Below are 21759 nucleotides of genomic sequence, written 5' to 3' on the forward strand. Positions count from 1 at the left end.
AGCGTTTGGGTTGTTTTTCCCTCCGGGTTCACTGAAGCGCAGACGGAGCGCGGGCCGTTCTCCACATTCCCATGTTCGGTCTTCACATCTGTCGAACAACAAACAGGTTACTGAGACGTACACGTCTGTTGAAATCATTTTCTGTTAGGGCTGGGCAATGAATTGAATTTTAATGAATTAATAAAGGTCGAATGCGATAATCACGTGGTGCGTTTTAATTGGCCAGTCCTGTCACATTCTGGAAAAACATATGGACGGTGCAGCTGCAGCGCCTGTCAGGTCAACCCCAGGGAAACACTCGGCCCAAACAGGAAGCACAGGATGATACATGCGGCACAAAGAGGACCTGGAGATTTCACTGTAAAATCAGCAACAAAGTTGCATTAACTCGTCTAAAGGAGAAACAGAAACATGTGAGGAGCCTCAGAGACCAGGACTCACACGAGGATGAAGAGTTTACCTTCGAAGAGGAAGACTATCATCACTGTTTGGACCACGTGGATTTGTTTTGAAGCTGCAGCTGCGGATTAGCTGGACTTCTAACAGTGAACTGTAAGTTTGATCATTGTTTTTACTAATAAATGAGCGGTTTACTCATGTCTTTATGTAAATACTAAGTTGTTAGCGCTTCACTCTGTGATGTCGTGGCCTTTGAGGCTCCGCCCACAAACATGCGCTCTTTTGCTTCTGACATTCTTCAAACATTCCAATTTTTTGCGTCTCCTTTGCAGATGTTTGTGTGTTGCTTGTCCAGGAGAAGGGCTTTTTCCATCATCGCCCAGCCCAATTTTCTATTGTAACTTCTAAGGCACTGGAACCCCCACCTTAACGTGGTGGAGGGGTTTGTGCGCCACGAATGATCCTGGGGGCTCTGTTCTCGGGTGCCTCGTGCCCCTGGTAGGGTCTCCCAGGGCAAACAGGTCCTAAGTGACGGGTCAGACAAAGAGCGGTTCACAAGAGACCAACAGGCCTGGTTAGAACCATGAGCCTGTCCTTCTGTGGACCCACCACCCGCAGGAGGAGCCATAAGGGGCTGGTGCCATGTGATTTGGGCAGCTCCAACAGCCCCCACGACCCGGCAACGGACAAGTGGAAGAAAATGGATGGATGGAACTTCTAAGGCTGAGTGCCAGAACTGTAACGGTGCTTTGTTCATGTTACTGGTCACTGAGTAACACAGTCTGTTTTGTGTCTTTTCTTGTTTTTGTTGCATTTTTATCACATTTTTGCCATCGCTTTCTTGTCATCTTTTGTTGTTTGTGTGGCTATTTTGATGCTTTTTTTTTCAAGAAGCATTTCACTTTGGGTAAAGGGGGTTAAGAGGTTAATGAGAACTATAGGAAAGATGAGCCTCAGCCTTTGTGGACCCACCTGTTCTGTGGAGCAGGACCTGTGGGTTCAGCACCTCCTCCAGGAGCAGCTGTTGTCTCAGGTTCTCCTCTTTGGAGCGACACAGTTCCTCCTCATACTCCGCTATCGTCCTCTCCACCAGCTCAAAGATCTCCTCCGCGGCCGCAGTCAGCCGCTCCGTCACCAGAGCTCTCAGAGTCTGGCTCCTTGACATTTTACAACCAGGAAACCAAACTGTTAGCTTAGCTTTCTAGCACCGAAGCCTTTGATTCTTTCATCAAACTCACAAATATACAGGCAGAAACCCTCTTTATGTAATCTTAAACCTTATACACTCCCCGTTCTGCCTTATTTTTCTATTTAGACCCACGTAAAACAAATGTAAGGCGGTAAAAACAGTAATTTAAATCAAGTAGCGAAGCAAAAACAAACCCTTCGATTACGCACGCGCGCTTTGATAACGTCATCACGCAGCGACCCCGAAGCTAAGCAGCTAGAAGATTCCAAAAGACGAGGCAAGAAAGTGGCGTAAGGCCTTTTCTTTACTGTTTTCATCAAATCCCAGGATTAAACCCCTCGACAGCGGGTAGGTTCCGCTCCGTCTTCAGTTTATGTCCAGGTCCCGGCGTTACTGGTCGGTTTTAGCGGCGGACGAATCGGTAAAACAACAGTTAGCGTGTTAGCATTTAGCACCGTGCTGGGAACACGTCAGTTTCCTTTCAAAATTCGAACTGCCCTTTACGGAGGATATTTCGCCCAAACAAGGGATTAAAGTGAATCATGTACAATGTGAGGACGCCAGTAAAATGTGGACTGTCGTTTGACACGTGACTAGTGCTTAACTATGATTATACAATGTTTATTTAACCTACAATTATTATACTATTATGCAATTGTCTCTCTGTACCCCAGTTCTGACCCTTATTATTTGTGTTGTATATTCATCAGGTGTGAATGATAATTTCTTGATTTAGTGGGAGTTAAAATAAAAAAAAAGTAGAAACAATTTTTTACCAATGGAAACTATGTCAACCGAACACATTTTCTTTCCTCATTCACACCCCGGATTTCAGTGAATCTCTTAACTAACGCCTCCTTTACCCAAATCTAGAAGCTTCTCGACTGTGTAACGCCTCATTTGAAAGCTAAGACCTGCAAGACTCGTTTAAGCTTCTTCCACGTTATGATTGTCACGTTTTTGTGTCTTGATCAAAGTTCCCTTACACTGAAACGAAATGTGACCCAAACGCCACCAAAAAAGCACTGAAAACCTGACCAAAACGCAGATAATGCCACGAAAATGTGACAATAGTGGAACAAAAACTCCTTAAATGTGCTCAGGGTTAAGTGTCTGTTAAAGTTAAAAGCTGTTTCTGTTGAGTGGTGGTCTCTGGAATGGGGTGTCTCATATTTCCAGATGAACAGCATCGAGCTAGTTTTGCCCTGTAGTCTCATTAGCGATACTACAGGCACATTGAGTTGCCTTGTGTATGAAATGCGTGGTATAAATAAACTTGCCTTGCCTTACTATCAAGTCACTTAAATGCAGGTTTAGGCAATGTCAGGCCCAGGTGCCAAATCCAGCCTAGAACCTCTGACCCCCAGGATGATGTCAACAAATATTATTACACAAATCACTCAGAGATCAGATACATAATTAAAGGAACAGGCCACCGCTTTTACATACATATGTTCATACATATGTTCTTACCTGAGCTTAGACGAGTTCATGTGTACCTGTCTGGTCTTCACGCGTGTCCTCAGTCACGTAAACACAGCACAGACGGTGTTAGCATTTAGCCTCTCCTCCTCTATAGCTCCAAACCAGGTGAAGATAGAAGCTACCAAGCTCTTCCATGTTTCCCCGATTTAAATATGGTTACGTGAAGTGTTACACGATAAAGTATAATTACACAAAATTAAACAATGTGGATTTTCTAAGCGGATAAAAGGGGGAACTATATTGTAAGGCGTAATAATACCAGGAGTAATTCGACATCCGCGCAGTAATATCTTCACTTTACTGTGCGGACGCCGAACTACTCTTAGAATATCGTGTCCACATTTGTTCTCATTGCAGCTCTTAAAACTTTTAATGACGATCTGTACAGCGTGCTCCTCTGTGGGGGCGCCGCCCACAACAAATGCCGGTGTGTGTGGTGGAAACAGAAAGGTCTGCGGGGTAGAGTCGCTCCGTGCGCGGTCGGGTCGCGCTCTGTAGAACGACAGCTTAAGTGGGACTTTCCTGGTAAAGTAAAGGTCAGATAAATAGTGTAATCTATCAACCTAAAAGTCACACTTGGCAACATCCGAGGAGATTTTTGGGGGCCTCAACTTTTATATTTTCATCATCCAAGTGAGTGTGAAAAAGTATTGTTTAAAGTAGAATGAAAATGTGAAAGTATGCTACTGATTTTATAGCCCTTAAAAGCTGAAGCCACAAAAAGACCCCTGGGTGGTGAGGGTGTTTTTTTTTCTGCTCAGCCCTGGAAAGCCCCTTACGCCTTAAACTGGTCCATTTCTCCTGAGTCGACTGAACCAAACGTCTTTAACACCTGGTTTCCCGCAGTGTCTCCTCAGCCCCCCCTCGTCCTACACAGCCCACACCGAGGCGTCCATCTTTGACCATGTCGGACACGAAGCGCCTGGCCTTCTCCGTCCTGCAGTTCCTCCACGAGCAGATGCACTCGGGGCAGCTGTCGTCAGACGCCAAAGAGAGCCTCGAGGGTGAGTCTGCACATGACCACTGTTTACACTGCAGTCCTCTGTCCCACACTCGCTCTCAAACACACTCGCATTCATCCTGGCCTGTTGTACATGTTTTAAGTGGAAGGACACGGTGGCGCCGCGACTAGCCCTCATGCTTCACAGCAAGAAGGTCCCGTGTTCGATCCCCAGCTGGACGACTCCTGTTTCCCACACCACTAAAAACATGTACAATAGGCCACGATGAATGTGTGCGTGACTGATGGTGGTGCAGATGTGTCACGCTTCTGTCAGGGTGGTTATGTTGGCGCCTTCACTTTCCATCACAGCAGCTCCTTTGATGCTTCAGGATAATTTTTTTCCGGTTTCTTAGGGTTTCTGGTAGAGCCCGGCGGTTTGTTCCACCCAAAAAATATCACATTTTCTTCTTAATAGATTTTTATATATATTTATTGTTTTTAGTAAAAGTGCATCAACATACTCAAAACATGCAAAGACAATCACTGTAAAAAAGTCACTGTGCAGTTTGTAAGAACGATTTTTAAACATCCTTATTAATACGGAACACATTTTGAATTCAAATCGATATTGAATCGCAATATTAGCTGGTGCAATATATATCTGAACACGCTGGTCAGGAGGGCCGGCTCCGTCCTGGGCCCCCTGGACTCTGTGGAGGAGGTGAGGGACAGGAGGGTGTGAGCCAAGCTCACCTCCATCATGGACTCTTTCAGTGGCAGACTGAGACACCCTCAGGTCCTTCATCCCCACTGCTGTCAGACTGAACAACAAGACTAAAAAGTATCATGTGCATAATGACCTCTTTGCAGAAATACACAATAATCCCTGTATTTACTCACTTCATGAGTCACTTTATCAACCACTTGATCTGTGATGTAAACCTGTGCTGCTATAACATTTTTGCTATAGTCAGTTTACTTATTATTTACTGTTTATACTTTTGTCCTTGGTAGTCACTGTATATAAGAAGTAACTATTTTACTATTTAATAGTTTCTAAGAGCTCAATGTAAATTTTCTCCATTTTGAGATCAAGAATCCAAACAACAATGATCCAAACTTTCTTTCCTTGCCTAAAACAAAAAAAATGCATGGAAGTTCAGTTTTAGTTCAAATTTAATTCCATGTTAGTCTCATTTTGCTCATTTTGGTCCTTCTATTTTTTGGGTTTTTTTTTTTTTACACAATTTCCCGAAAAACAACGTATAATTTATATTGTAATATTGCAATAATATGATCAAGTGTTTTCAGTATTGTTGATTATGAAGAGCATCACGCCCTTCCTTTAAACGTGAGCTCTTGTTATCTGTGAGGAGTGTTGGGCGTGTCCACCCTCCGCCCTTCACTGTCATTTAAAGCGACTCTCCTGTAACGTCAGCTTTATCCTCAGTCTGACCCCGAGCCCCGAGTCCCTGACCGGTAACTCCTGACCGTGTGTCGTTTGCAGTGGCGGTTCAGTGTTTGGAAACGGCGTACGAGATCTCGACAGACGACCAGAGCCTGGCGGTGCCCATGACGCTACCGGAAATCTTCAACGCAGCCACAGCCAACGTGAGTCGTGTTTGGAAAAGTCTCATCAGAAAGTATTTCGATATTCATTGGTATCTGTATCGTCCAGCCCTTAGACTTCCACTCCCTCATCACAGCCGTGAAGCCAAATACACCAGGACTTATTAAAGAGTTTGTTTTCACTTTCAGAGGCATTCGAATTTCAAAAAGTTTCATTTTATTAGCAAAGCAAGTGGAAAAGAAGGATGATTGTAAATTCTGTTCATTCATTTTTTTGTTTATACTGATTCATAAGACGTTAAAAATGGGTTCCTGGGATTCTGAAACGCTTTAAAGTTAAGAAAAGGAAATGTTCCAGGAGGGGCATTAACCTTCCCCTCTGCCAAAATTGATCCTAACTCTTTTTGCCGCATTTGACACTTTTTTGTCACTTTGTTTCGCTTTTCATCTGTTTATGTCATGTTTTCATTGTTTGTTTGTTTTTTTTTTCATTATTTTTTGTCGTTTTTCACCACATTTTTGTCGCTCTTTAGTCAGTTTTTTGTTGTATTATTGTTACTTTTCTGGCAGGTTTTTGTCGCTCTTTTATTGCTGCTTTTTGGCTTTATTAGTTGTGTTTTTCTCACCTTTTTTGCGTTGTGTTTTTGTCGCTTTTTTGTTGCGTTTTCATCTTCGTTTTCGTTGCTATATTGAAGCTTTGGTCCAAAAAACTTCTAGATTTGGGTAAAGCCAAACTGGAGAAAATGTGCTTGTTTCAGGTGTGGGTAAGAGGTTAAAAGGCATTAAATGTAGTATTTAGACATTAAAATGGCTTTATAAACCCTCTTCCACAGAAACATAAATGTTTCTTTCTTCTTTGTTGTGTTGTAGCTGTTGCAGATTGATCGGAGCCACAGTGGTCGGCGTTGACCTCGTGAGGTTCTAACTTTAGCCTCAGCTGTTGTTCCTCTTGTGCCTGTTTTAATCAGATCTGCCTCTTGTTTGGAAACAGAAGAGTCTCACATTCAGGAGCGTGTTTGTAGGACTCTGAACTACAGAGTTAGTTTTTATAATGAGACGGGATTGTGTTTTTTGTAAAGAACTAAATAAAAGTTTGATGTCACGACAGCCCATAAGATAATATCAGTTACTTTGAGGGAGATGCAACTTTACAATATCAACTTTATCTCCAATGTTAAGAGGGAAAAACATTGTGGAAATACGACCATATTAGTCCAGTGCTCCAGGCTGTGCACTGGTTTCCTGTCGCTCAGAGAATAGACTTTAACCTCTAAAACAGGGGTAGGCAAGTTTTCTTGGTGGAGGGCCGATTTTCTTTATTGTAGATAGACAGCGGGCCGATTTTCTTTATTGTAGATAGACAGCGGGCCGATTTTCTTTATTGTAGATAGACAGCGGGCCGATTTTCTTTATTGTAGATAGACAGAGGGCCGATTTTCTTTATTGTAGATAGACCGAGGGCCGAAGGCGCTGATTATTAACCCAAAGTAAAGCACAACACTGGAAAGATTACCATCTTAAATGAGATAAATTACTTAGAAGAACTTTTGTTCAAGCAATTTTATGTTGACTTTGAGTCGGTTTGACCTAATCCAAGATACAAATGCTAAAGCGCCAATGGAACAAGAATAAAACCCACCTGAAATCAAAGAAATAATTGTTTTCACTTGAAATGACACAAAATTATCTGAATCAAGAGAATATCTACTACTACTCTCATCTAAGACCAGACCAAATCTACTCAATCCTTAGATTTAATCTCTTAATTCAAGTAGATTTATATAATTTCTTCCTTAAAACGATGATGCTTTTTCCAGTGCACTTCCTTCAAATGCCAGTGTTGTACATAATATATGACCTAAGTTGGTGTATTGACAGTATTTCTACCTTTTTCCCTCCTATTTAACTCTAATAATGTTAAAGGTACTCTCTGATTTGTGTAATAATGTTTCTCAAAATCATTTTGAGGGCCAGAGGTTCTGTGCTGGAGGGCCGGATTTGGCCCTCGGGCCTGACGTTGCCTACCCTTGCTCTAAAAGCTTCTCGGAGCTCACAGCCTGTAGACCAGAGTAGCACCTCATTTGAAAGCTAAGACCTACTAAACTGATCTAAGCTTCTGCCTCGTTATGATTGTCACACGTTCATCACCTTTTTGTTGCATCAGAAGGCGTGTCTTTAGCTGATTCGAGCACCACCTGCTAGCGGTGTTTATTTTCCACAGAAAAGTTCCAGAGAGAGTTCTGTGAAATGCAGAGTCGGTCTCGCTCATGCCTCTGTGTCTGAGCTCTGGCTGCAGCAGCCTGTGCTGATGACAGAGATCCTCTCTGCAGTGAGAGGAGGCTCACTCTACGTTCACTCTTCTTGTTTGTTGTTTTACATTTGATTTTATCTTCTTGTATTTAAAAACGTTCTTTTCTTCACCAGTTTCCAGCGCAGTCTCAGGCCAACAACAACTCCAGCCCCAACTGCCTGAGCGACGAGCAGCGAGCGGAGGCGGAGCAGCTCAAAACTGAAGGTGAGAGTGCTCATCCTTTTTATTGGTCAATTTCTCATGTTTCAGGTTATTTCAGGTCTTTTCCTCCCATGGTTTCTAGGTTTTTGTCGTTCTTTGTAAATTTTGATGGCTTCCTTTCTTTGCAGGAAATGAACAGATGAAGGTGGAGAACTACTCGGCCGCTGTAGAGTTTTACTCACAGGCCATCGCTCTGAACTCCCACAACGCCGTTTACTACTGCAACAGGTGAGAGGAGGATCCACCGCAGCCTCGCCCCGACTCCTCGTCTCAGGGTGTCCGCGGGGTCTTAAAAAGTCTAAAATTCAAGAATCCAAATTTAAGGCCTTAAAAAGTCTAAAATTCGTCCTATTTGGTCTTAAATCCAGGGTAAACTGGTCTTAAAAATTAACGTTCAACGACCCAATTATTTGCGCACAATTGAGTTTAAAAAGTCGACAAATAAATGCAGAGAAGCAGCGATGAGGAGCCGCCGGTGCCGCTCATGGTCCGAGAGGGCGAAGCGACGCTGACGCTCTGGCCGCCGCCGCAAACAACGTAAACTCAGCGATAGTCGAGCGAGGCAGAAGGACTCTCCTTCAGAGCTTTATCTACCCAAACAAACACTGAAGTCAGCAGAGTTTAGGAATCCAGAACATGACCGAGGTGTTGCTGATGGATCCGTAATGCTGCCGTCGGTGGAAAGATACGTCCGATATGAAACAACGTGGAGATAATCCTTCACTGTAAATGTCCAACTCAAGGTCATGAACGGCATCATTCACAATAAATTTTGTCCAAATGTTGGAAACACAAAGCTAACGCTCCTCTGCTCAGGGACAGAAGGAAAGAGAAAGTCCTGTTACTTTAGAAACACGTTTCTCAGTTTGTTCATCAAAACCTCTTACAAAGAAGTTTAGAAAACATCAAACCTAGACTAGATTCTGGCCTAATAATAATATCATTAAAGATAATTATGATCATTAATGAGTTGTAAAGTTGACAGTGTTTTGTTCTGTGCAAACGAGTGGAAAAGTTGCTTTTATTTTTAGAAACAAAAAAAGAAACTAAATATCTGTTGTTTTCTTTCATTCAGTCGATAATTGAGTGAGTAATTATTCAATCTCAATATTCTTATCATGGGATAAGGTTGTTAAAACTTGAACGGTTGTTAAAATGTGAAAAATGAAGCTCTTACATTTGTACATCCCACTGTGAAATCAAAAACAACAGTTTGACACTTGGATTTTTATGACAGTGATTTTCTTTACAGTTCATTTATATATTGCGTGTTCAAAAACGGGTCTTATTTTTGAGATTTTGTGGTCTTAAAAAGGTCTTAAAAAGTCTTAAATTTGACTTGTCCAAATCTGCAGACACCCTGTCATCTACTACTGTACAGGAAACTAACGGCTCATTTACTAAACTACAACTGCACTTGTTTTTGCTCCACTTTAGTTCAGTGTTTGTAAATGACCCCTGTGTGCCCATATTCCTGCTGCTGGTTCCGAGGTGCAGCGGTGTCTCAGTAGAAAGAAGAAAACCCAGTGTGGACGTTCTGTGTGTTCTTGTGTTCAGAGCGGCGGCGCTCAGTAAACTGGGAAACTACGCCGGAGCGGTGCAGGACTGCGAACAGGCCATCAACATCGACCCCAAATACAGCAAAGCCTACGGACGCATGGGGTAAGAAGAGAACCACCAAACCAGGACACCAAACCGGTCACTAGCTTGAAAATTCAAATAAAAATCACATTTCTGCCCAACATTTCTTCATTAAATAATTATAACTTACACCAGATGTTATTCATTCTAAAACCTGTCTTCTGCACCGTAAGTGACGCCACAATGTGAGAAAACCATAAAAAGTTAGTTTCCCAAACAAATCTGAACAAACATTGAATCTGTGCGATCATTAAATGAATTAGTTAAAGCCAAAAAGTAAATCCCTTTCGCCTGAAGTGTCTCCCTTTAAAAGCACTTCCCCAAATGCCGTTCCTGGTTTCACCTTATGCCGTTTCTCCTCCGGCCACAGGTTGGCGCTGGCGAGTCTGAACAAACACACAGAGGCCGTGGGCTACTACAAAAAGGCTCTGGAGCTGGACCCGGACAACGACACGTACAAGTCCAACCTGAAGATCGCGGAGGACAAGATGGACACGTCCAGCCCGGTCAGTGACGTGGCGAGTGTGGTACGTGACGAGTGTGGGGCGTGACGAGTGTTGATAAAGCCTAAATGTTTTCTTTCTCAGACGGCCGGGATGGGAGGAGTGGACCTGGCCGGGCTCCTCAGTAACCCCGGCTTCATGAACATGGTGAGTTCTGCTGCTGCTGCTTCGTCCTCCTGTTTCCAAACGCACAGTTTTTAAAATTTTTCTTAGTTTTTTTTTTTTTTTTTTGTCGTGTTTTTGTCTCTCTTTTGTCAGTATTTTCCCCCCAGGTTTGCCCAATTTATTTAATGCTTTTTTTTTTTATTCAAAGTTTTGCCACAAATTCCCCCCCCCCCCCATTTTTATTTTTAAAAAACCCATTTAATTTCCCCCCAATTTTTTCTTGTTTTCCCAATTTTTTCCCTATTTTTTGGTAATTTTTTTATTTCTAATATTTTACCAATTTCCCCCCATTTTTGCCACAATTTATTTTATTTTTTTACCTAATTTCCCGAACGTTTACCCCTTTTTTTCTACTTTTTTTTTCTTTTTTACACCATTTTCCACACATTTCTTGAGCTTGGAGACAAACCCAATATTGCAGATTTGTAGATCTTCCACACATTATGGTTCTGTTTTCTGGTTCTAGACGACAAATATCTTGGTATCGGTATCGTGTTTATCTTCCCTGTTTTTCCTCCAGGCGTCGACGCTGATGAACAACCCTCAGGTGCAGCAGCTGTGAGTGCCCGCCTCCTCAGAGTCAAAGCTCAGCGTCAGCGTCGTGTGTCTGATGTGAGTCTGTGTGTTCAGGATGTCGGGGATGATGTCCGGAGCCATGGGGGGAGGACCAGGACCAGGACCTGGACCTGGACCCGGACCAGCTGCCACTGCTGCCACTGCTGCTGCCGCCGCCGCCACCGCCGGCCCCCCGGGCGACCTGAGCGGACTCATCCAGGCGTGAGTTTGGAGACGCTTTGACACGTTTCACACCTTTGTCCTGGAAGCTTCAAATCTCCAGTGTCGACGCCGTAAATCAGTGTTTTCCCAACCAGGGCATTTTGAGAGGAAAAACTTGCAATAGAATGTATAGGTCTATTTTAGTTTTGTACACGGTTCAGCTTCCCAAATAAATTGCAGCAGTTCTTGAGGGAGGGCACCCAGAACACCACTAAAGACTAAAAAGATAAAGATTGAGAACTGCCGTAAATCAAAACTGGAAGTTAGTTTCTTTACGCTCTTCTTCTAGTTGCCAGCAGGAGGAGCCCCAGGCAAAGTCCTCACCAGGTCTAGGCCTGACAGGTTTTAGTGCTTTAGAAAATATGGCTTATTTAGATGAAGCAGAAGTGACATAGAGAGAGGTGAAGTTCCAGAGCAGTTTGACTCATTTCCCATTGACATCATGTGGTGGGCGTTTACAAATGTTTTCTCTATCTCTGTCACTGATAAGGAAGTGAGGCTATAAACATCACAATATGGTCGAACTAAAAATATAAATATAATTAGGGATGCGTCGACACGGATACCACAGGCTTGTACTCATTCACGAGGTCACTATGCCAGAAACCGATACCACCTGCCGTTTGTGCGGCGCTGCTACAGGAGCAGCTCCACTGAGGAGAGAAAATAACAACAAACTGGAGAATAGTTATGTGTAAATCCAATATTCCAGATAGAGCTGACTTTATTACAGACGACACTCCCTAAACCAGAGTCTGTGCCAGAGCTAATGTTGTTCGTGCTGCTGCGTCTGCAGTGTTTACAAGATACTTTTTTTGGTGATTCTGACGCCGTTTTATGTACAGGGGTTTATTCATCTGAAAAACTAACCCAGCGACTAAAAAGTCCTCAGAAAATCCCAAATAAAGAGATACAGCATTGAGCCAAAATGAACTGCAAAACAATGAAAATGCTGAATCTATTGGATAAGTTACTATAAAATCTACACGGAGGCTAAATGGGTGATATTCCCTTGTGACGCTCGTGTCTGTCCTGCAGGGGGCAGCAGTTTGCGCAGCAGATGCAGCAGAACAACCCGGAGCTCATCGAGCAGCTGAGGAGCCAGATGCGCAACAGAACGCCCAGCGCCGGCAACGAGGATCAGCCATGACGCCCCGACAGGTACAGCCTGACACTTTGCCCAAATGAAGACCTTAAATATAAAGCATTAAGTTAGGACTCTGCCGGTGGAAACATCCATATTTCACTGTCAAGATTTTGTGGCTAATTTTATCGTAACATCTTAGTTTTAATGTTTGAGCAAAACAAAGCAAACTTTTACAGCAGTATGAATGATGCTGTAATCCAAATATGGTCATTTCCTTTGTGGGAGACGGGAGATTGGAAGGTTTTTCATGTCTAATTCCTGCCTGATTTAATTTTTTGTAGATTTTTCTACAAATAAGTTTTTTCAAAAACTAAGCAAATTGCTCTGAAAAAAAATCTTTGCTACCGATATATCAACAAATGAAAACTATATACATAAAGAAAAAGATTTTATGACTGAAAATATCAGCAATTTCTGCCATTTTTATGGTTAAAATCCCTTATTATTTACATGAAAACAAAATGATGGAAAACCTGCAATACATGTTACCCTAAAGTTTCGAAATCTGATCAGTCTATATTTGATTGATTCTCTAATAACCTGAAGCATTGTCTTCAAGTGGAATCAAACTGACATTAAAATCTAAACTTTTTTGAACATTAAAGCTTTCACATTCAACACAAGGTTTTGCTGAAGATCTGTCCCGCTTATTTAGGGCTTAAATGTAAAGCGTGTTATCAAGACCTTCTTCTTTAAGTCCTGAGTTATTTCTAATAATTAATAATGGGTGTTTTGTTTTATAACGAGATGAGGGTCAGACGGTGCAGCGTTTGGAAACACAACTGTTAGCCACGTTAGCATCACCGCGTCACTTTTTACTGTTTGTTTTTCAATTTCAAATATTATTTGACTTAATTTGACATAAAATGCAAGTCATCTTTAGGAGTGTTTGTTCTTAAATTGTGCAATTCTAGGTCTTAAAAAGGTCTTAAAATTCTCTTTGCAAGCTGTGCAGGAACCCGGTGTCAGTTATTATGACGACATCCATAATTGAGTTCTAAAGGATTACCTGAGCTGCTCGTCTTCCTCCTCCTTCACATCACTGACTCCTGTGTTTCCTCGTTCTCCGCAGGTTGGACCTTTTCAAACAGCCATCGTCTTGTTGCAGATTTTGACTCTGGGGGGCGCTGTTTCCATCTCTGAATATTTCCCGCATGAACACGAGGAGGAGGGGCCTCTCGCCAAAAGACTGTGTCGTTTTTAGGAAGAACATTTGGCGCCGAATGTCCCTTCGGAATAATACGACTAAAGTGTAACACAAAGATATTTAAAGCGAGCTCTAGTAATGTTTATCCTTTAAACCTACACAGTGACCGGCTGCAGATGTAAATGTAACACGGATCCGCGCTGCAGATGTAAATGTAACACGGATCCGCGCTGCAGATGTAAATGTAACACGGATCCGTGCGTGTGCGAGAGTGACTGTGTGAATGAGTCGTACGTTTGGACAAATAAAATGCATCTAAACATTTTACACCGGTCCAGACGCCTGTGTTTTGCTGATGTTTCTTTTAAGGAGAGAAGTTGTTTTAAAAATACGAAGAACAGCATTTTTTGGTCGAGAAAATAATCAAGCTAGAAGCAAACTGAGCACTGAAATGATAACAGGTCAGTGAAGCTCACTTTAAGTTCACCACTTTAACCCCTTAACTCCCACCTGAACCAAGCACATTTTCTCTAATTTGGCTTTACCCCAATCCAAACGCTTCTGGAAAAAAGGTTAGACAATAGCGACAGAACTGAGACGAAAACAATGATGAAGATGTGACAAAAAAGTACTGAAAAAATGAAAAAAAAGTGAGAAAACTTAGACAAAAAACTGACAAAAAATTGACACAAATTTGAAAAAAAAAAGATGGAAAAAGTGGCAAAAATGTCACAAAAATTGACAAAAAACGGACAGAAATTTGACAAAAAAATTATGAATAAGTGGCAAAAATGTCACAAAAATTGACCAAATAAAAGGACAAAAAAATTGACAAAAAAGGACAAAGTGACAAAAAAAATGACAAAAAATGGACAAAAAAATGATGAAAAAGTGGCAAAAATTGACAAGAAAATTATGAAAAATGATGAACATGAAAGTGACAAAAAATGTACTATTTGACAAAAAATTTCAACAGTTACAAAAATTAGTTGAAAACCCCCCCAAAAAATGATGGGGAAAAAATCTGATGACGTGAGGAAAAAGATCCATTTAGATGAGTTTTGTAGATCTTAGCTTTCAAATGAGGTGTTACACTGGGCTACAGGATTTGGGTAAAGCTGAACTGGAGAAAATGCTCTCGATTCAGATGGGAGGTAAGAGGTTAAAGCAGCACCTCATGACATCAGCAGGTGAAACAGAGCTTTATGAGCTCAACAGCTCCTCCAGGAAGTCAGGATACCATTTCAAATCTCAGTTTTCGGAAAATAATATTAACCTCTTAATCCCCGCCTTAACCAAGCACATCTTGACTGGCTCAGCCTTACCCAAATCTAAAAGCTTCTTGGAGCGACGTGTAAACAAGCGGCAACCTCCATCTCTCTTGGTACAGCTGATTTTTTTGCGGTTTCTGCTCCACACTGTTTTACTGGAGACCGACACATTTCTTCTTCTGAAACACGGAAGAGGCACCAGGAGCCCCCAAACCTGCAGCACAGAGGAGGCGTCGCAAGAGGAGCTACAGGAAACAAGGAGGTATCCGGGCAAGACTCACAGCAAAGCCACACATGCCTTCTGTCCCTATTTATATTGACATTTTTTAAAATAGCAATGAAAACATGATAAAAACGATAACAAAACAAGGAACAAACTAAGATGAGTTTTGAGTGAATTTGAGGTGATACACTGGCCTGTAAGCTGTAAGCTACAGCCGAGAGGCTTTTAGATTTGGGTAAAACTGGAGGAAATGTGCTCGGTTAAAGTGGGGGTTAAGAGGTTAAAGGAACAGGCCACCGTTTTTCCATATTGTGATATGTTCTTACCTGATCTTAGACGAGTTGATCCGTACCTGTCTGGTCTTTGTGCCCGTGGAAGAGCGTGGTCGCTTCTAGCTTCACCCCCGTTTGGAGCTATAGGAATATACAGGGAGAGGCCAAATGCTAACAACATCTTTGGTCGTTTTGCGTGACTGAGGGCACACACAAAGACCAGACGGGTACAACTCGTCTGAGCTCAGGTAAGAACATATTCAAGTATGGAAAAATGGTGGCCTGTTCCTTTAAGAAAACAAGTCCGCTTACTGTAATGTAAAAGTTCATTGTTACGCTTTTACCACGTTTCCTCATTAAAAAGACGAGGAGGTCATTTTAGTTTAAGTCATGCTTTATTTCTTGTTTTCTTCCATACTTAAATTATACTTTTACCAATGCAAAATGTACCAAAGTGTCCTATCCTCGTTAAATATATGTCAACAAATAAATAAATAAATACAAATAATTTAAAAAAAAAAATTGCTTCGTAATGTTGCCAAAAATCTGTTATAAGTTTGCCTTTCCACTGAATTTATCTTTGAGGAAAGATTTTGCTCAAAATATTCTAAACAAAAGACATGACGTCACCGCTGCGTCAGCCAATCAGCTGCGCCCGGACAGCGAGAGGCGGAAGTGTCTGGACCTGCACCTGTTTCCTCTAGGAACTGCTGCAAACTCCGCTTTTACAGGTATTTATCCGGCCTTTAAACGTCTTCTCTGGGTTTATCGAACTTCTACTAATAAACACCGCTTCTGCTGATCAAATATCAATATTTAAGCGGGTTTATTGTCTTTGAGCGCGCTAACACCAGAAGCTAACGGCGCCAACGGCTAACAACATCATCAACGTCTTTGATCAAACATCACTAGTTTTATTTTGCGAAAACGAAATGAAATCCTAACTTTGCTTTAAGACTGATACATCTCAGTAGAGTCGCACGTGCTGATTCCTTTCAAACTCGGTCCAGACTCATGTTATTGGTAGAAAGTTGCTTTTATTTATAACTCTTGGGCAGCTCATTCTGTACATGAAGATCGATTCTGGAGTGAAATGGATTGAGGAAGAGCCACAGTGAACTTCCTCTGTCCTTCGTATTCACCTCTGCACCGTCTGTGTCAGGAAACTGGAGGAAACTGGAGGCCTTGAGGAAACAGTGACGTGGAGTTTAGCAGAGGATGAGGAAGATGAGGAGGAGGAGGATGAGGAGGATTCAGGCAGTAAAACTAATCACATCTTTGACGGTCACACCTTGTCGATTCAAGTATAAACAGGGCTGGGCACTGATGCATTTTTATCGATACTTGGTTTTCAATACCGATACTTGAATAATACTTTTTCTGATACCTTTACTAAATGGAAGATCTTCACATTTATAATAGAGTTCGGGAATGTGACATCACATCGCTAAGCATTATGGGATTAGCAGCAATTGTAAACTAATGGAGATTTTAGAAGTTAAAATACTGGAGTTATTGTTCACATTAAAACACTTGGACACCACAGTGAGTTCGATGTATTTACCAGCAGTAACTCAGCAGCTAACGGAGCTGTTCCACGGCTTTTTTCTCCACTTTATAAACTGTTTTTAGCTAATGTTAGTCAATGGAAATGTATGCTAACAGCTGCAAAGATGGCCGATCTCCATGGTAACTGTAGACTTTCCCAAACTCTATGGAAAAGATCTTGAGCTGCTTTTAAATACAGTTGGAACTGAACGTAAGATGCAAAAAAAAAAAAATGGTTTGATGTAAATAAACTTTCCATAAATCTGCATAAAACTAAATATATTGTATTTGGGAACAAGGAAGTAAACAAACCAAACAAACCATGTCGAATCAAAATTGGGGAGGTACAAATCGAAAGGGCGTATGTAACAAAGTTTTTGGGAATCAATATTGATGGTAATTGAAATTGGAAAAGTTGGCAGAAATTGTGGCAAAAATAAGGAAGAATTGAGGAATAAATTAGGTAAAAATGTAAACAGGAAGAATGGGGAAATAGGGGGAAAAATAATATCAAAAATGAGGGGGAACAATTGTGAAAATGAGAAGAAGAAAAAACTTGGAAATGATAGGAAAAAATGAATAAAAAAAATGGGGGGAAACGGCATCAAAACTTGGATAGACAGATACTTTCATTTTTTTCGATACCAGTAGATCCTAACCTCATCTTCCGACACCAGACTGGTTTCCTTTAACAGTGCCAGCCCTAAATATAAAAGTACAAACAGAAATCAAATTGTTTTGTTGACGATGTGCCACAGTTATTACATTATCTTGTTATCGAGTCCCCTGTGAAGAGAAAACGTCATGATAATCGTTTTATCACACTGGTCACGCCTTTCTGTAACGTTATCTCTGAAATGTGGGCCAGTGTCAGGCTCTTTATTCTTGGAACAAATGGTTTTTCACACAATAGAACGTTCTGGCTCCCAATGGACTTGGAAATACTGTCCGTGTCCTGTATCCAGTGTGTTGTGTTTTCATATCAAAGAAAGCAAAAAGACGTCCAGAGACCGTCAGGGCTGAGTACTGTTACATTTTACCAGTACTTTAAAGAGACTAGATGCAAGTTGGCCATTTTATACTCACTACTGCCACCTCAGGTCATACGTGTAACTGCAGCTTCTATATTAAGCTGATGAAGCGGATTTTAGAGGCAGTTGTGGTGAACAGGTCTGAGCTCATTCTACACATTAGGACATGGAGGAACATGTAGGGGGAGGAAAATACATAATTCCCACTTTTTTCCCCCCAATTTTTCTATGGGTTGGACAGTGAATGGGTTCATTACTATAAAGCGCTTTGGGCCTGATTAAGGTAGACAAGCTTTTGAGTAAGTTGAGTCCATTTACCATTCTTTTCGGTACCTGCTTTCGATACTTAACGGTGTCCAGCCCTAGTGACCGCAACACTTTTTTTAATATTGAACAGCTCAACCCTGTTCATTTTATGCACTCAGCGTTAGTTTGAAAGATAAAATAAATTTGACAAGCAAGTTATCAGTTATTAGACAAACTTGATTAAAGCAGTACTAGGTAACTTGTTTACCTTAATAAATCCTCCCCGTAGTCCCTCTGGGGGTAATACAAGTGTTTATGGGATGACTTGGGGGTCTTTCATCTCCCTCTCGTGTCTCTGGCGAGAAAACCACAATAACAACTTCGCTGCCTCCGGGTCGGAGTCACCAATACACACTAATGGAATCACCTAGAAGAAGCTATCAGGCTAACGGGCAAAGCTAGCTGCGGGCTAGCACCACTTAAACAGTATTTACAGCCGAGTTTGAGTGAAACAATGATCTTTATATGTGTAACTGGATGAACAATATCCCTTTGTGTTTTCTGTCAGTGTAGTATTTACTGTCAGGACAATTAATGAGAAAAGACGCAACTTGCTACGACACCTGCAGTGGTGCTTATGGCCTCTAGGGGCAAGAGTTACTTAGTACTGCTTTAAAAATGTCACGTTTAAATAAACCCAATCCCAGCCATTTTCCTAACCTTAACCTTAATTGTTTTCCTGTTTGTAAACTTAAACCTCAACCAGTCAGACCTGAAGCTCGTGTCTCTGTCTGCAGGCGCGGCGTGTGATGTAGCGGCGTCCGGAGCAGGTTTGGGATGGAGCTGCTGTGGGTGAAGCTGGCCGGGATGCTGGGGCTGTTCGGGCTCATGCTCGGGGGAGTCCTGGTCCCCGTGCGCCTCCTGCTGGTGGACCGCGATAAGGCGCAGAGGTACAGGCGGCCGCTGTCCCTCTGTAACGCCTTCGGAGGGGGCGTGTTCCTGGCCACGTGCTTCAACGCCCTGCTGCCCGCCGTGAGGAACAAGGTGAGAATAGACAGCTCCTCCTCACCCCTCCCCATTTACCATAATGACAGTAGGTGTGTTTAAGATGAAGTGCGCCTCGCCTCGATTCCAGACGAGACCTGGCGGTGGCGTCCGAGGGCGGAGAAAGGCGCCTCAAATCAAGGCAGACACATTTCAGCCCCGAGAACAGAGAGGAGCCTCAGATCACGCAGCGTCTCGCGTTTGTTAGAAAGAGTTTGGGAATAAAACTATTTTAAAAGTTTGTGAACACATTTCTGCTTCTCCCACACACCAGACGCCCCATCACTACAGCTATTCTAATCCTAATAATCCTTTATTATTAGGATTAGAATAATAAACTTATGCTTATTTAAATGTAGGCCATATGTTGAACACAGGGGCACTTTCTGTCAAATATGAACCCTGTGAAGCATTTCTGCAGTTTTAAGTAGATCTCTGTGATGACAAAAGATGAGGCAGGAGCTGCGGAGCGCCGATCTAAACACAACTCATATCCAATCATCTGCCGGCGCACGTGTTTACAGCACTTCATTTCCCATAATCCCTTTGGCCTTTGTAGTTCAGGCAGCCGAGCGAGGCGGAGAAAAGCAAGTTTGCTCGCCGACCCAAGGCGCTCCAGCCGCCTCGGTCTCACGAGAATACGGGCCCCGTCGCACAGGTGGCGTCAGAGCGAGGCGGGACCATCTTGGAAGAAGAAGAAGAAGAAGAAGATCTTTATTTATATAGCGCCTTTCACAGACATGGTCACAAAGCGCTTTACATGAGACAATTGTACATTCACTCCATACTCGGTGGTGGAAAGCTACGTTTGTAGCTTTAGTTTCCCCTGGGGGAGACTGTCAGAGGCACTTTCGCGACTACACACGTCTGCGCCAACGGACCCTCTGACCACCACCATACATTCACTCACACACATCATTCATCCTGGCCTATTGTGCATGTAGGGGAAACCGGAGTTCCCGGAGGAAACCTACGCAGACACGGAGAGAACATACAAACTCCACACAGAAATCGAACCCAGACCTTCTAGCTGTGAAGCAAGAGCACTAACCGCTGTGCTACCGTGCTGCCCTATTGGACACGAATCTGACCGGCCTGCAGCGCTCGCCTGCAGCGCTCGCCTGCAGCGCTCGCCTGCAGCGCTCGCCTGCAGCGCGCCTGCAGCGCTCGCCTGCAGCGCTCGCCTGCAGCGCTCGCCTGCAGCGCTCGCCTGCAGCGCTCGCCTGCAGCGCTCGCCTGCAGCGCTCGCCTGCAGCGCTCGCCTGCAGCGCTCGCCTGCAGCGCTCGCCTGCAGCGCTCGCCTGCAGCCGTCTCGCTCATCTTAAACACACCTAATGTCCATGACTCCTCCTCCCCAGCTCTGACGAAGCATGTTCCTAAAAAGGGCATAAGGGTGGGATCTTCACTGCAGACTCCGCCCTTGCGTGACCTGTAGTTCACGCAGCTCCAATGCTAACAGTCCGGCCCTCATTAGTACCAGACTTCTAAAATGTTTCTTACAAAACCAGCCTGGTGTCTTTTATTGTAACTAACCCAGTGTTATCACAGGAGGAATATCGAGCTGTATCGAGTTCCCAAAAAATTGGCACCAGGCTCTAAATTAGTTGTTAACGTGTGTAAAGTGCAATGCTTTCCAATGGGGGAAAATACTTTTATTTAGATAATTATTGGGAAAAATCCCCCCTCCTCATTTGGCTCCTCCCTTTCCCCTGGTTTGGCCCCTCCTTTGGCCTCCTCCTCCTTGCCCCACCCCAAGTCTATAATTAGGGGAGCAACACACCAGTGCAGCCATTGTTTTAGATTTGGTTAAAGCTGAACCGGTTACGTGTTCATTCTCTTCCTGTCAGGTGTCGGAGGTGATGGCGTCACTGCAGATGGCGGCGGATTACCCCGTGGCGGAGACGATGATGATGCTGGGCTTCTTCCTCACGGTGTTCGTGGAGCAGACCGTGCTGACGTTCAGGAAGGAGCGGCCGTCCTTCATAAACCTGGAGACGTTCAACGCGGGCGCCGGCTCGGAGGCCGGCAGCGACTCGGAGTACGACACGCCCTTCATCTCCGGCCCCGCCCCTCACCGCCACAGCCACTCCCACCTGGACCCCGCCCGCCTGGCCTCCGCGGGGCCGCTGCGCCTCGTCAGCCTGGTGCTCGCCCTCTCCGCGCACTCCGTGTTCGAGGGGCTGGCGCTCGGGCTGCAGGACCGCGGCGACAAACTGGGCGGGCTGTTCCTGGGCGTGGCCGTGCACGAGACGCTGGCCGCCGTGGCGCTCGGCGTCAGCGTCGCCAAGGCCTCGCTGCCCATGAAGGACGCGGCCAAGCTGGGGGCGACGGTGAGCGCCATGATCCCGCTGGGCGTGGTGGTGGGCGTCAGCATCGAGTCTGCGCAGACGCTGGCGGGCGGCGTGGTGTCCGCCGTGCTGCAGGGACTCGCCGCCGGGACCTTCCTCTTCGTCACCTTCTTTGAGATCCTGGGGCCGGAGCTGGAGGACAAGGACGACCGGCTGCTCAAAGTGCTGTTCCTGGTCCTCGGCTACGGGACGCTGGCCGCGCTCATGCTGATCCAGTGGTGACGGAGCGAGGCCTTCGCCGAGCGCCAAAGACCCGCCAAACCAGGAGGAACGTTAGTACGAGAGGTCGACCCATACAC

The 21759-nt window shown here is 43.8% G+C and overlaps 3 protein-coding genes across 3 annotated transcripts in view; all 3 read left to right on the forward strand.

Moving 5' to 3' along the window:
- Positions 1-21759, forward strand: part of LOC306964332 (uncharacterized protein) — a gene marked incomplete at its 3' end in the record, with an annotated part of 391619 nt that overhangs the window by 203572 nt on the left and 166288 nt on the right. The window lies entirely within an intron of this gene.
- On the forward strand, positions 3933-12333 carry sgta (small glutamine rich tetratricopeptide repeat co-chaperone alpha; the record flags this gene model as incomplete). Its single annotated transcript, XM_079558207.1, has 10 exons — positions 3933-4077; positions 5524-5627; positions 8010-8100; positions 8226-8325; positions 9655-9759; positions 10109-10244; positions 10326-10388; positions 10927-10964; positions 11037-11183; positions 12222-12333. The coding sequence occupies exons 1-10, from the start codon at positions 3978-3980 to the stop codon at positions 12331-12333; spliced, it is 996 nt and encodes a 331-aa protein (XP_079414333.1). The 5' UTR covers positions 3933-3977.
- On the forward strand, positions 15896-21715 carry LOC306964235 (zinc transporter ZIP3-like). Its single transcript, XM_079558212.1, has 3 exons — positions 15896-15974; positions 18866-19112; positions 20960-21715. Exons 2-3 carry the CDS (start codon positions 18906-18908, stop codon positions 21680-21682), a joined length of 930 nt encoding a protein of 309 aa, XP_079414338.1. The 5' UTR covers positions 15896-15974; positions 18866-18905; the 3' UTR covers positions 21683-21715.

This window comes from Gobius niger, assembly GCF_951799975.1.
Source record: "Gobius niger genome assembly, chromosome: 6".
NCBI lineage: Eukaryota > Metazoa > Chordata > Actinopteri > Gobiiformes > Gobiidae > Gobius > Gobius niger.

Excerpts from the sequence above, each read along its gene's own strand:
- LOC306964235 (XM_079558212.1), top strand. The coding sequence starts at position 18,906 with ATGGAGCTGCTGTGGGTGAAGCTGGCCGGGATGCTGGGGCTGTTCGGG. Across the intron at positions 19,113-20,959 it reads TGCCCGCCGTGAGGAACAAG|GTGTCGGAGGTGATGGCGTC; the intron begins GTGAGAATAGAC and ends TCTTCCTGTCAG.